At 44.0% G+C, this 12,601-nt stretch overlaps 1 protein-coding gene across 4 annotated transcripts in view; it reads right to left on the reverse strand.

The window, feature by feature from the left end:
- The window catches only part of MFAP3L (microfibril associated protein 3 like), a 135,587-nt gene that overhangs the window by 72,992 nt on the left and 49,994 nt on the right, over positions 1–12,601 (reverse strand). For all 4 annotated transcript variants that reach the window (XM_029574839.1, XM_029574664.1, XM_029574753.1 and 1 more), the window contains 2 exons: positions 10,920–11,030; positions 4,013–4,422 (listed from right to left, as the gene is read on the reverse strand). In XM_029574839.1, coding sequence (XP_029430699.1) covers positions 4,013–4,295 — 283 coding nt within the window. In that variant the 5' untranslated portion in view covers positions 4,296–4,422; positions 10,920–11,030. The remainder of the gene's footprint in view (positions 1–4,012; positions 4,423–10,919; positions 11,031–12,601) is intronic.

The raw sequence follows: 12,601 nt of genomic DNA on the forward strand, positions 1-12,601 counted from the left end.
TGTGCATGCTGGGAAACCGTACGTTCGTGGACATGCGCGCCTTTTAAAATCAACCCCTAAATGTATATTTAGACATTTAGTATAATAAAGAAAGAGTTTTTGTAAATATCTGTTTTTGAAAGGTGTCTTAGGTTATCTTAACACTTGTATGTGCAGATGAAGATTCCATGTATGGTGTACATGTGACATGTGTGTGTTGAGATGTGAGGGTTTTTTTTTAAACTTTGCATGCTTTGTCCTGTATTTTGCAAGGGGTGAAGGTTTTTGATAAAATACTTTAGATATTTGTGTATATTTATAACAAAATTGTTAGAATGATTCCCTTTTGAGGAGCCGTACTAAGATGGCGGAGTAAAGTCTGGCTTGGGCATTTCACCGCATTTTCCTGTAATGCCACATTGATCCTCTCGAAAGTGACGGGTCAGGAAGAGGGTACCTGAAGCAGCCCCTCCTGGCCCCTTTCCAATCGGACCGATGGATGCCCATGTTGGGCGAGGGCCAATACCACGGCATCTGAATCGCTGGGAGGTGAGCAAGAAAGAGAATCACTCACTTTGATTCCTTGGACACTCTTTTATCTGGCATTGGATTCCCCAGCGGAATCCTGCAATTGCAAGAGCAGACAGAGGAGGCTCGGTGGTCTCTCTCCTCTTTTGAGTCGATGGGTTCACCCATAGTGTTACGGTGGCTGGCTGCAGCGCCCCGCAGCCAACCACACTCACCCCCCAGGCGGGCCCAGGTTGTCGCCGCCACCCGCCGCTCCGTGGTCTCAAGGTGTTATACTTCTGCTAGGGAGTTAGCAATCTGTAGTATTCTCTGTGAGGAGTTAGCAATCTGATGTAAATCTGCTGTTAGTTAGACTGCGGAATTAGCAATCTGTTATTATTGGCTCCTAAGGAAGGAGGAGTCAGCAATCTTGTAGTGTCTCAGATATCGTCTTGTTAAGAAGTAGCAATCTGTAATGAATTTGATATAGCTGTTGGTGGATCCCTGGGCCAGTGGCAGATGACCACGCCCCCGGGATGATATCCCGAGAGGGACCACCGGCTAGGCTTGAGTATGGAGACAGACACACATTAGTTCTTTTATTAAACAGGTTTTTGAAACCACCAGAGGTGGCAGTAGTGAGCTGATATGCCCGGCAGGGCTGTAGTCGCTCAGGTACTGGAACAGTGATCCATGATGGCTGAGCTGTTGAGAAACTGTAGAAAGTGAGAGGCAGAGTAGGCAGAGTTCATGAACAGAACTAGATGGCAAAAACTTACATAAGGTCTCAAGGAAGCTCAGGAGATGGAAAGGGTTTAGGCCCTCGAGGAGCAAGTACCTGGTTCCAGGGAAAGCTCTGAGAGAGCGATGGTAACTCACAATTGTTTGTAGCAGCGATAACTTCCAGGCAGTAGAGAATCTTCAGAGTGTCCAGGAACATGGGCCCTCGAGGAGCGAGTACTGGTTCCTATCTGTAATCTGAAAGTAAAGAAAAAGAGCGAGGCCCCAGAGGAGGCCTCGCTGGTAAGTCCGAGGAGGCAGAGTAGCTTGGGAAGTGTAGCCGAAGCAATCCCCTTGCTAACTCAGTTAGATAGTGAAATAGAGACCTTTAAATACTGGAAGCGGATTACGTCATCTCAGGGGGTCGCCCCTGAGGTTCATGCTCTTGCAGGTACTTCAATCAGAGCGTGCGCGTGCCCTAGGTCTTCAGGCATCATGTCGGATCTGCAACGTCGAGCCGGTCCGGGGATGCCAGAGGGAGACGGCATGAAGACGACGCGGCAGCCAGCCGTCCATCAGACCCGGAGGGAGTCGCCACAGAGGTAAAGAAGGTGGAGTGAGGACGTCGAGCAGCGACGGTCGCAACACAAGGCCCTCTCCTCTTTGGCACAGCAAAAGGGCTGGCCCCGCCACCACCGTGCAGACAACTGCGTCTGACTCTAGATGCGCATGCACGGCTCCTCCCCCTCCTTAAAGGAGCCGCGCCGGAAAGACCTTCTGCGGAACCCAGAAGCTAGGGCCCCGCTAGTCCTATATAAGGCAGTCCCTGCTGGCCTACCGATGCCTCAGCAACAGGTCTCACTCTCCGGAGTCACTAATTGCTCTTCGGTTCCTGCTTCCGTGTCGTCAGCTCCCGCCTCTGTGTCTTCAGCTCCCGCCTCTGTATCTTCAGTTCCAGTCTCCGTGTCTTTGTGCCTGCCTCCGTGTCTTCCAGCTCCGTCTTCGTGTGTTCCTGCTTCCTCCGACCTTGGTTTGCTTCTCTGGTATTAACTCAGCTCATTTTGGATTCCACTTTTGCCTGCTGCCTGCCCGTTCATCGTTCTGCTGATTGCCACCTGCCTCGACCTCTGGCCTGTCCTAGGATTCTGCTCTCGCCACCAGCCCTGACCACCGGACCGTCTAACCTGCCTACGCCTCTCATCTCCAGACTAGCTCACAGGAGACTCGCTCCTAAGTCCTGCCGGCCCCGGCACCAAAGGGCTCAACATGCAGGGAACGAGGGCTGGTAAAGGTGATGCCTACTGATGTCAAGGGCCTATAGGGCACCTCCATAGGCAGCACCAACCTCGTCTCGGCCAAGAGTCCACATCTCAACGCAACATATAGCCCCAGAGGCCCAGGCTCTCGATACCATTGGCCTTCAGTGCGGAGCTATGCTTGGAGACAGAACTATAGCTGCTGAGACAAGGGGCACTCCTTCCTTAGAATCTGGATCAGAGGTACCGGGTTTCAATATTTTTTTATTTTTGATCAGAGCCTCTCATATAACACTAGAATCAATATGGGAAGCCATAGACGTTTTAGGCAAAGTGTTCTCTTCCCAATTTAAACCAATAGAAGCTAAGATTATGGATATGGGAACTAGATTATCAACTTTGGAAACATTTGAAATACAATCTGATAAACCTTTTGATGCTAATAAAACTGAAATTGAATCTGTATAGGCTTTACAATCCTCTATTATCAAGGAAAATTCTCAACTATCCTGTAAAATGGAAAATTTGGAAAACGTGGTGAGAAATCAAAAGTTAAGATTTATAAATTTCCCCAAAAGTTCTTTGATTACACTAAAGGATATGTTTAAAAGGTATTTCTTGGAAGTTTTGAAGATATCTGACCAGGCTTTACCATCTATTTCTAAGGGATTTTATGTGCTGAACTTTAGAAGAGATCTTCCTATATCATCACAACAAGATCCTGTATTGGAAATGGACAATTTATCGGCAATTTTGGAACAACCAATTACAGAAGAAGCTTGACCGGCTACTCTTGTGGCTACTTTTCTTCTTGAGCCTGACCGAGATTGGGTTCTGAGCTTTTCTTCAGGCATAAGTCTGAGTCTTTCCTGAATTTTCAAGTAAGAGTATTCCCTGATGTGGCGAAACAGACTCAGAAATGACGCCAACAATTCTTGATTTTGAAATCCAGAGCCTCGAAAGTGGAGGCGATGTTTTTCTTAAAGTTTCCATGCAAATGCTGCATTAAATATAAAGGTGACTTTTATGTATTTTTTCAACTAGCGCAACTGTCTTTATTTCTTGCAGATAAACAACCTGTTGAATAATGACCACTGTAACTGTCATTACAGCGTAAGAGGCTTTTAAAAATTAATATCCTTGCTTGATATACCTTTCTTTTAATGTTTTTTGTGATTGTAGAAATATGCTTTCTTGAAGCTATGTAAGACCTCTCCTATATAGGGGACTTAATCTGAATTTGACAAATTTGTAAGATTTATGATATTGCTAAATTTTCTTGTCAAATATTTCCACGTCTCTTTTGGATTTTCTAATGCAAGAATTGTCTTGTAAAATTTGTTGAAATTGAATAAACTACAAATAAATAAATAAATAAATACATTTATTCCCTTTTTGTTATTATTTTTTCATTACAGTACCTCTAGGGATTTTTGATATTGTACCTTTTATCTTTGTATACCTAATTATTAATTCACTGCCAGAAATCTTTACTGGGAAAAGCCAAAAGGTCAACATTACAAGATAAGAAGGTGACACCAAGGACTTACCTCTGTCATCTTCCTCTTCCAGTAAATGGCCATTTGAGTTGTACCACTGGTAATGTGGACCAGGACTGCCTGTGACACTGCAGTCTAACAAGGCACTGTTCCCCTCTTTCACAATAACATGATCCACTCTCGACACGATCACAGGCACCGAATCCGCCACCTCTTCAGTACCATTTAAAGTGCTATTATTCACCTCCTCCGCAGATGCTACGGCTATCAGTATGATGAAAAGATTTACAACTGCCAGGAGGGCTAAGCAAAGCAAGCTGTTTGCCATAGTCATATTTCTTTCCCCCAGTAATTCAACTGGACAGAGGCAGTTTGGACTCTGGTTTGTAGCCCTCTTATACTGAGCAAGTCACAGGCAGTGTTATCTCTGCTCCATGAGGCTTTTGCACCAAAACAAAATTCTAAAAGAAAAGAAAATAAGAGAGCTGAGTTAATTTATAGTTCCTAAGTTATTTCATACCTTTAACTGCAGCCGTCAAATGCACTAATTCAGTTTCTCCACCTTCGTTCTTTATGCTTCCTTTCTACTACCCCTACCATAGGCAGAGGTCTGGGGCTACTGATGCCATCTCCTTGCTCTGGAGGTGTTCCAGCTCATGTACTTTACTTACAATTAAGCCCTTCCAAACCCACTGAACTTGGTTAGAACTGCATTAATAGCTATAAGATGAGGAGGTCCATATTGAAAATCATTTAGCCGGATAACTCAAAAGTTATCCAACTAATTGGGCACTTATCTGGCTAAATTCAAGCTTATCTGGCTAAATTCAAGCATTAAGGGCCTCATTTTCCATGCCGCTCGCACGCGATAAGGGACCTTTCGCACGCGAAAAGTCCCTTATCACGTGCGATACCAGGATGGGGGCGGAGTCGGGGCGGAGTCGACCCTGGAAGAGGAGGAGTCGGGGCGTCACCAGGGCAGACTCTGCGCCGACGCTGCGGACAGCGAAAAGGTAAGTGCCTTTTCGCGGCAGCTTTCGCTCCCAATAGCTACACCTCCTATGGTGGTGCTATTGGGTGCGAAACCAGCAGTGATCGCACCGCGACGGTGCGATCGCTGCTGGCTAGCGCAGGCCCTCTCCCCGTTTTGGCTCCCCGCCCCTCATCTTCTAATGTATCGCAGGCCTGCGATACTTTAGAAAATGAGGCCCTAAGATAGTCAGCTAGAAATTAGCTAGATAAGTTAGGGGTGTTATGGGGGGTGTAACTAGGAGTTGAGTTAGCCGGCTAAGTTATCCAGCTAACTCTGATATTCAGAGTCTGGTCAGGCTGAAGCGCTGTCCTAAAGTTAGCCGGATAAAAATAGCAGGATAAAGGTAGCCAGCAAACTTGAAGATAGCCGGCTATATTCAATAGTGCGGCTGCACTATTGAATATATCTCCAAAGTTAGCTGGATAAGTTTATCCAGCTAACTTTGCTATCCTGACAGTGTCTGAATATGGACCTCAACATATAAAGTCTAAAATTAAACTTTGATCTTGCACAAAACAGTTCAATAAATCCTCTTCATCTTCAGTGGTAAAACTGTGTCATGTGGACAGGGATGTGATTAAGTGATGTGATAAAAAAAGAGAAATTACTACTTACCTGATCATTTCCTTTCCTCTAATCAAGGCAGGCCAGTCCAGACAAGTGGGTTATGCACCTCTAGCAGCAGATGGAGTCAGAGTAAAGCTGGAGTCATGGACCTATAGCCCTGCCCTGACATCAGCCCACCAGTATTCTTTGGAAAAGCCAAAGTGTGGACAAACTGAATATATCTGAACACGATTAATAAAAGTCAACCACTCATACTTCCAACCAATTAAGAACATTGAGCTCAGACAAAAGAATTAACATGCATTAAACTGAGGGGCTGGTTATGAACTTACCAGTCCTCCAACAAGTAAGAGATACAACACTCTACATCGTTCATACCTAAAGGACAAAATAAAAGCAAGACGGCAGCCAAGGGCAGGTTGTGGATTGGCCTGCCTTCATTAGAGAAAAGTAAATTATCAGGTAAATAATAATATCTCCTTCTACTGCACTCAGGCAGGCTAATCCACACAAATGGGATGTACCAAAGCTACTCCCAAACAGGGCAGGAGGCAACATCGCAAGTGTGAAGGTGGCACCCTCCTGAGCCCGAGCACCCAAGCGGTAATGCCTGAAAAAGGTGTGTAAGGAGGCTTGTGCTTGGCAAATCTCAACAGGAAACAACAATCGAAGCTCCGTCCACAATACTGCCTGAGCCCTCATGAATGCGCTCTAACTTGCCTAGACAAAGGAATCTCGGCGTCCACATAGGCAGCTGTAATGACTTCCTTAACCCAATAGGCAATAGTTGCCCGTGTTGCTGGCTCACCTTGTTTACCTCCACCATGGAGCACAGTTGATCAAACTTACTGACAGGTTTAGTAACCTCCAAGAACTATATCAGATGCCACTTGACATCCAAGGCATGCAATAGACTATATTCACTGTCATCTCTATTCCTGTCCAGTATGGGCAGGTAAATAGACTGATTTAAATGAAACTCTGACAACACTTTTGGCAAAAAAGAAGGTATAGTATGAAGCTGTACCACCCCCAGAGTCATATGCAGAAATGGCTCATAGCAAGAAAGAGCCAGCAACTCATAAATCCGACATGCTGAGCAGTTTGCCAGTAGAAAAACTGTCTTCAAGGTAAGTAGCTTCAAGGAGAGGCTATGTGGTGGTCGAAAGGTAGGACCCATCAAGAAATCCAAGACTTAATTAAGGTTCCACAGCCGAAAGAGAGGACAAAGATGCTGAACTCCCTTCAAGAACTGAGACACATTCATAAGGAAAGTCAAAGACCTACCACTGACCTGCCCCTATAACAGGCGATAGCTGTAACTTGAACCTTCAAGGTGTTAAGGGCCAAGTTTTTAAGCAATCCATCCTGCAAAAATTCCAAAATTAATGGAATTTCCAATTTGAGAGGTTGAGAATCTTGCTGCTCACACCAGGCTTTGAAACTCTCTAAACTCTAACATAAGCCAGAGATTTAGAAAATTTTCTAGCTCGGAGCAAAATGGAAATCACTGCAGCAGAATAACTACGTTTCAACAATCAACCCCTCTGAAGGGCCAAACCATAAGACAAAATCGATCCAGATCAACCTGTAGAATGGGTCCCTGCTGCAATATATCCTTCCAGGTTAAAAGTGTACAACAGGCATGGACATTGTTTAAAAATACAATCTTAGAAGCACAGTCCAGATATATTCCATGCATTAAGAAAGGTGGGAAGAATGCAAAATGATTACCGGCATGGTTAAAAGGTGAGGTGAAAGAGGCTATTTTAGCCAAAAAAAAACATCCTTCAAAAATTGGAAGGATCCATCTGAAGAAAATAGGAAAAAGCATAAGCATTGTCAACTTAAGTGTAAAACATTGATAAGGCAGGCTAAGAGAGAATTTGAAATAAAGTTTGCCGTAAAGGCAAAAAAAACTCATATTAAAAACTTTAAAAAATATATCCGAAGCAAGAAACCTGCGAGGGAGATGGCTGGACCATTAGATGAACGAGGGGTTAAAGGGGCTCTTAGGGAAGATAAATTCATTGCAGAAAGACTAAATGAATTCTATGCTTCTGTGTTTACTAAACAGGATGTTGGGGAGATACCGGTTCTGGAGATGGTTTTCAAGGGTGATGAGTCAGTTGAGCTGAACCAAATCACTGTAAACCTGGAAGATTGACAAACTAAAGAGATTGACAAACTAAAGAGTAGCAAACCAACTGGACTGGATGGTATGGTTCTGAAGGAACTAAAAAATAAAATTTCAGATCTATTAGTTAAAATTTGTAACCTATCATTAAAATCATCCATTGTACCTGAAGACTGAAGGGTGGCTTATATAACCCCAATATTTAAAAAGGGCTCCAGGAGCGATGCAGAAAACTATAGACCAGTGAGCCTGACTTCAGTGCCGGGAAAAATAGAAAGGCATGGTTTAATGGAATACAGTCAACATGGATTTACCCAAAGCAAGTCTTGCCTCACAAATCTGCTTCATTTTTTTGAAGGGGGTTAATAAACATGTGGATAAAGGTGAGCCAGTAGATGTAGTGTATTTGGATTTTCTGAAGCCGTTTGACACAGTCCCTCATGAGAGGCTCCTAAGGATTCTAAAAAGTTATGGGATAGGAGGCGCTGTTCTTTTGTGGATTACAAACTGATTGAATGACAGGAAACAGAAAGTAGGATTAAATGGATAATTTTCTCAGTGGAAAAGGGTGTCTCAGGTATCTGTAATTGGACTGGTGCTTTTCAATATATTTATAAATGATCTGGAAAGGAATATGATGAGTGAGGAAATCAAATTTGCAGATGATACAAAATTACTCAGAGTAGTTAAATCTCAAGTGGATTGTGATAAATTGCAGGAGGACCTTTGCGACTAGAAGATTGGGCATCCAAATGGCAGATGAAATTTAATGTGGACAAGTTCAAGGTGATGCATATAGGGCAAAATAATCCATGCTGTAGTTACACGTTGTTAGATTCCATATTAGGAACTACTATCCTGACATCGTCGGCTCAGTGTGCTGCAGCATTCAAAAAAGCAAACAGAATGTTAGGAATTATTAGGAAGGGAATGGTGAATAAAGGAAAATTTCATAATGCCTCTGTATCGCTCCATGGTGAGACCACACTTGGAATACTATGTACAATTCCGGGTGCCGCAACTCAGAAAAGATAAAGCTGCGATGGAGAAAGTACAGAGAAGAGCAACCAAAATGATAAAGGGGATGGAACAGCTCCCCTATCATGAAAGGCTAAAAAGGTTAGGGCTGTTCAGTTTGGAGAAGAGACAGCTGAGGAGGTGGGGGGATATGATAGAGGTCTTTAAAATCATAAGAGTTCTAGAATGGGTAAATGTGAATCGGTTATTTAATCTTTCGGATAATAGAAAGACTAGGGGGCACTCCATGAAGTCAGCAAGTAGCACATTTAAAACTAATCAGAGAAAATTCTTTTTCACTCAACACATAATTAAGCTCTGGAATTTGTTGTCAGAGGATGTGGATAGTGCAGTTAATAAGCTGGGTTTAAAAAAGGTTTGGATAAGTTCATGGAGGTGAAATCCATTAATTGCTATTACTCAAGTTGTCTTAGAGAATAGCCAATGCTATTACTGACATCAATAGCATGGGATCTACTTAGTTTTGGGGTACTTGCCAGGTACTTTTAGCCTGGATTGGCCACTGTTGTAAATAGGATGATGGTCAGACCCAGTATGGGTTTTGTTCTTATGATCAATCAACTTCTGAATTGCATCCAGGAGGGGATGCTTTGCGTAGGGTGACCAAAAAGGGATCCATCTTTTGCGCACCTGTAGAGTCAATCCCAGCCACACAAAGCATCTTAGAGTCTGAGATAAACACACTAAGCAAATCATGTGGTGGCAGACACCTGGGAACCCCAATATGCAATCCTGATTCCGAAGGCATCGCCATCTGAGCTGGAAGCCCCTGCAGAAACGTCTGCAGTCCCCGGAAAAATTCTACCCAGGAAAAGGAGGATGGGTCCATATCAGGCCCCAATCTGACATCCTCTGGTCGAACAGTCCCTGAAGATGTCTCTCAGGGTTAGCTGAAGAAGGGGACCCCTTTGTTGTGTCACCTTCAGCTCCATTCTCCCCGTCTGAGGGGATGGACCAGCGTTGTCAAAATCAGTAGGAGGCAAATCCCCTCGAGCATCCAGGCAGCGCTGGCACACAGACTGCAGAAATCTTAGTCACCGGTGCCATACTACCTCATTTTTCTTGTATGCCCAAATAAGATATGCATTCAAGTACGCGTGTGTGCTCAAGTAGGCACTCGGTATACGCTCAAGTAGGCGCTAAGTACTCGCTCAAATAGGCACTAAGAATGCATTCAAGTAGGCACTCAGTGCGTACTCAAGTAGGCGTTCAATGCATGCTCAAGTACACAAATATAGGCTGCCACCTTGTGCGCACAAGTAGGCGCGCACATGCGAGTTGACATCACTACACCATGGCGTGAGAATGCTCACAAGTAAGTGCGCAAAAATGCCGCCACGGACTAACACACCGTTTAAAGAATCCAAGCCTGGGAGCAGGGCCTAGCCAAAGGCTGCTCAACCCGCTGAGCCTGTGCTGCCACTGCACCTCATTAAACTCCCCAGAGAAGTGAAAGGGAAGAAGTAAACAGATGCTGAATACTCACGCCAAGGGAAGAAGGCCCGGTAAGGAAGGAATAGGGGAAATAAAACCTCCCTGCTCCCTTTTTTTTTTTTTTTTTAACCTAAGCTCAGCCCTCCCCTGGCTGAGAGCACAACCGGGTCTCCGTCTATGGAGGAGGAGGGCAAAAGCCTTCACTGCTGATCCTCCCTCGTCCTTCAACTGCTTCACCTTTTTTTTTTGTCCATGCCTGAAAAGACTATTGGACTAAAAGCACTCAACTGAGGGAGGAACCCACCGGTGTCACCTCAGGAGAATAAACCGTGCTATCAAACTGCTCCTTCTCAATCTTTTCTCCTTTTTTTTTTTTTTACTGCAAGCATTCCCCAGTAGGGAACTGCATGCCCACCATCTGCTGGAGATGGAGAATACTGGTGGGCTGATGTCAGGGCAAGGCTATATGTCTGTGAAGTCAGCTTTACTCTGCTTCCATCTGCTGGTAGAGGTGCCTAACTCAGTTGTGTGGATTGGCCTGCCTGAGTGCAAAGGAATATACCACTGAAAACACTTTTAAAAAGTTCTTCTCACTAAGCATTTAGAGGGAAACGTTCAAAACTTGTTCCACAGATAAAAAGGCCCTTTAAAAAATGCCCCCATACTTTCACATCCCCCTGCCTAAATGGGGGCTGGATTACAGAAAGCATCATTTTGGGGACCTTCGCATGGCAGTACACAGCACTTACCTTTTTAGCTACTGGGCCAGCTCTTCCCAAAGCTAGTTGTACTGCTGCCTGTTTTTCAGTCATTAGGTGTAGCCACAGATCCAGTGCTTTAGGCTCCACTATCCTCAGAGGCTGAAAGAGAATCAGATCCTATGAGACTCAAAACCAAAAATACAGATTTGTAACCAAATCATGACTGGCAGAGTGTGAAGCATCGTTATCTACTAAATGGCCAATACTCAAATGTTTTTCTGAAGCAAAATCATCAAACTTGGCTAAACCACCCAATACTGTACTTTAATGTTGATATTCCCATTGCAACAATGCCCATTTAATGTGCCTACCGAGCCCCTCCAAGGCACAGTTATGTAAACACAGTACTGTTTATGTACACAACACTGGGGAACTGGTAAGGTTTCATGCTAAAGCAATGCCAACTGAGGTCCTGAAAATAATTTCCTGGCACTACTCTAACTCTTTGCTGGTATTAAAAATGGAGCACTAACAATGTTCACATTTTTTTGTAATTAAAAGATGAGCACCTTTGATTATAACCACGATCCCCATTTGTAACAATCATTTTACTGTGCTCAAGCTTTAGACATGTAGGTTGCATTCATAGTTTGGATACCTCAGGATGATGCCAGCTCCATTGAGCCCTGATTAAATCTGAACCTTAATGGTGGCCATGTTGCAAAGGAGGGGGTTTCAAACATTTCTTATTTCTTTTTTTCCTCAGAGGTTTCCTCCTACTTCTTGCCGCTTCCAGCTCAGGTGGAAGTGGTCCCTGCTGTGGCAGCAGCAGCATCACCAGCCTTTATTTGCAACTCTCTAGATCTTTCCTCTATTTTATCCCTCTTTTTTGTCTAGCTCAACCATCGCAGTGAGAGTCCTTGACCAAGGGCCAGCCTGCAGCTCTCTGTGGAGCCTGGCATACATTATGTGCACCCCAAGTCTGGTCTCTGGGGGTCATCATGTGATGGAGGGGACTATCACCACCCCCGGAGATTGAAGGGGGTGGTGATAGTCCCATCCATATGTTTTGGTGGATGAATGTGAGAATGAAGCAGAACCACTAGGCGAGGTAGGCATCCGCCTGGGGTGCTGAGGTGGGGAAGGCGGGGAGAGAGAGGAATGGTTACCTAACTGGTTCCCATGACAATCTGAATCCAATACAAAATTTGGGTTCAAAGAGCAGATTTCTGAACAGACCAGAACTTTCTCTTATCCACTCAGGATTCCCTCCAGAACTATAGGGATCCTCCTGACTGTGTCTTTCCACTCGTGGTATACATCAGTTCGAGTGTTTTTGGGTTATAATGTTTTGGAAAAATAAGGCAAAAAACAAAACAAAACAGGAAATCCCCACACAAGGGATAAGCACAGAAAATCCTTGGTTGCAGGGAAGCAAGGGTAGAGTCAGGGAACAAGTAGAATCTACAATATTGGGAAATAATGGTAAAACTAGATGAGCTTTGCAGCCTTTGCTGTCTCTTTCTATATTTTTATGTTTGTGTGATTACATGAATACAAACAGCTTTTATTTGGAACTGAAGTTTCATCAAAGTCTCTATTGTAATCAAGGATTATTTCTCAATATCAGCTTCATCAGAACATAAGAAAATCAGTCTTAGTTGACACTAGGGTTTATTCTATGCCAGGATATTGTGTCCATAATATCATACATGCAATGTCCATATATA

The sequence above is a fragment of the Rhinatrema bivittatum genome, chromosome 1 (assembly GCF_901001135.1).
Source record: "Rhinatrema bivittatum chromosome 1, aRhiBiv1.1, whole genome shotgun sequence".
In the NCBI taxonomy this organism is placed as follows: Eukaryota; Metazoa; Chordata; class Amphibia; order Gymnophiona; family Rhinatrematidae; genus Rhinatrema; species Rhinatrema bivittatum.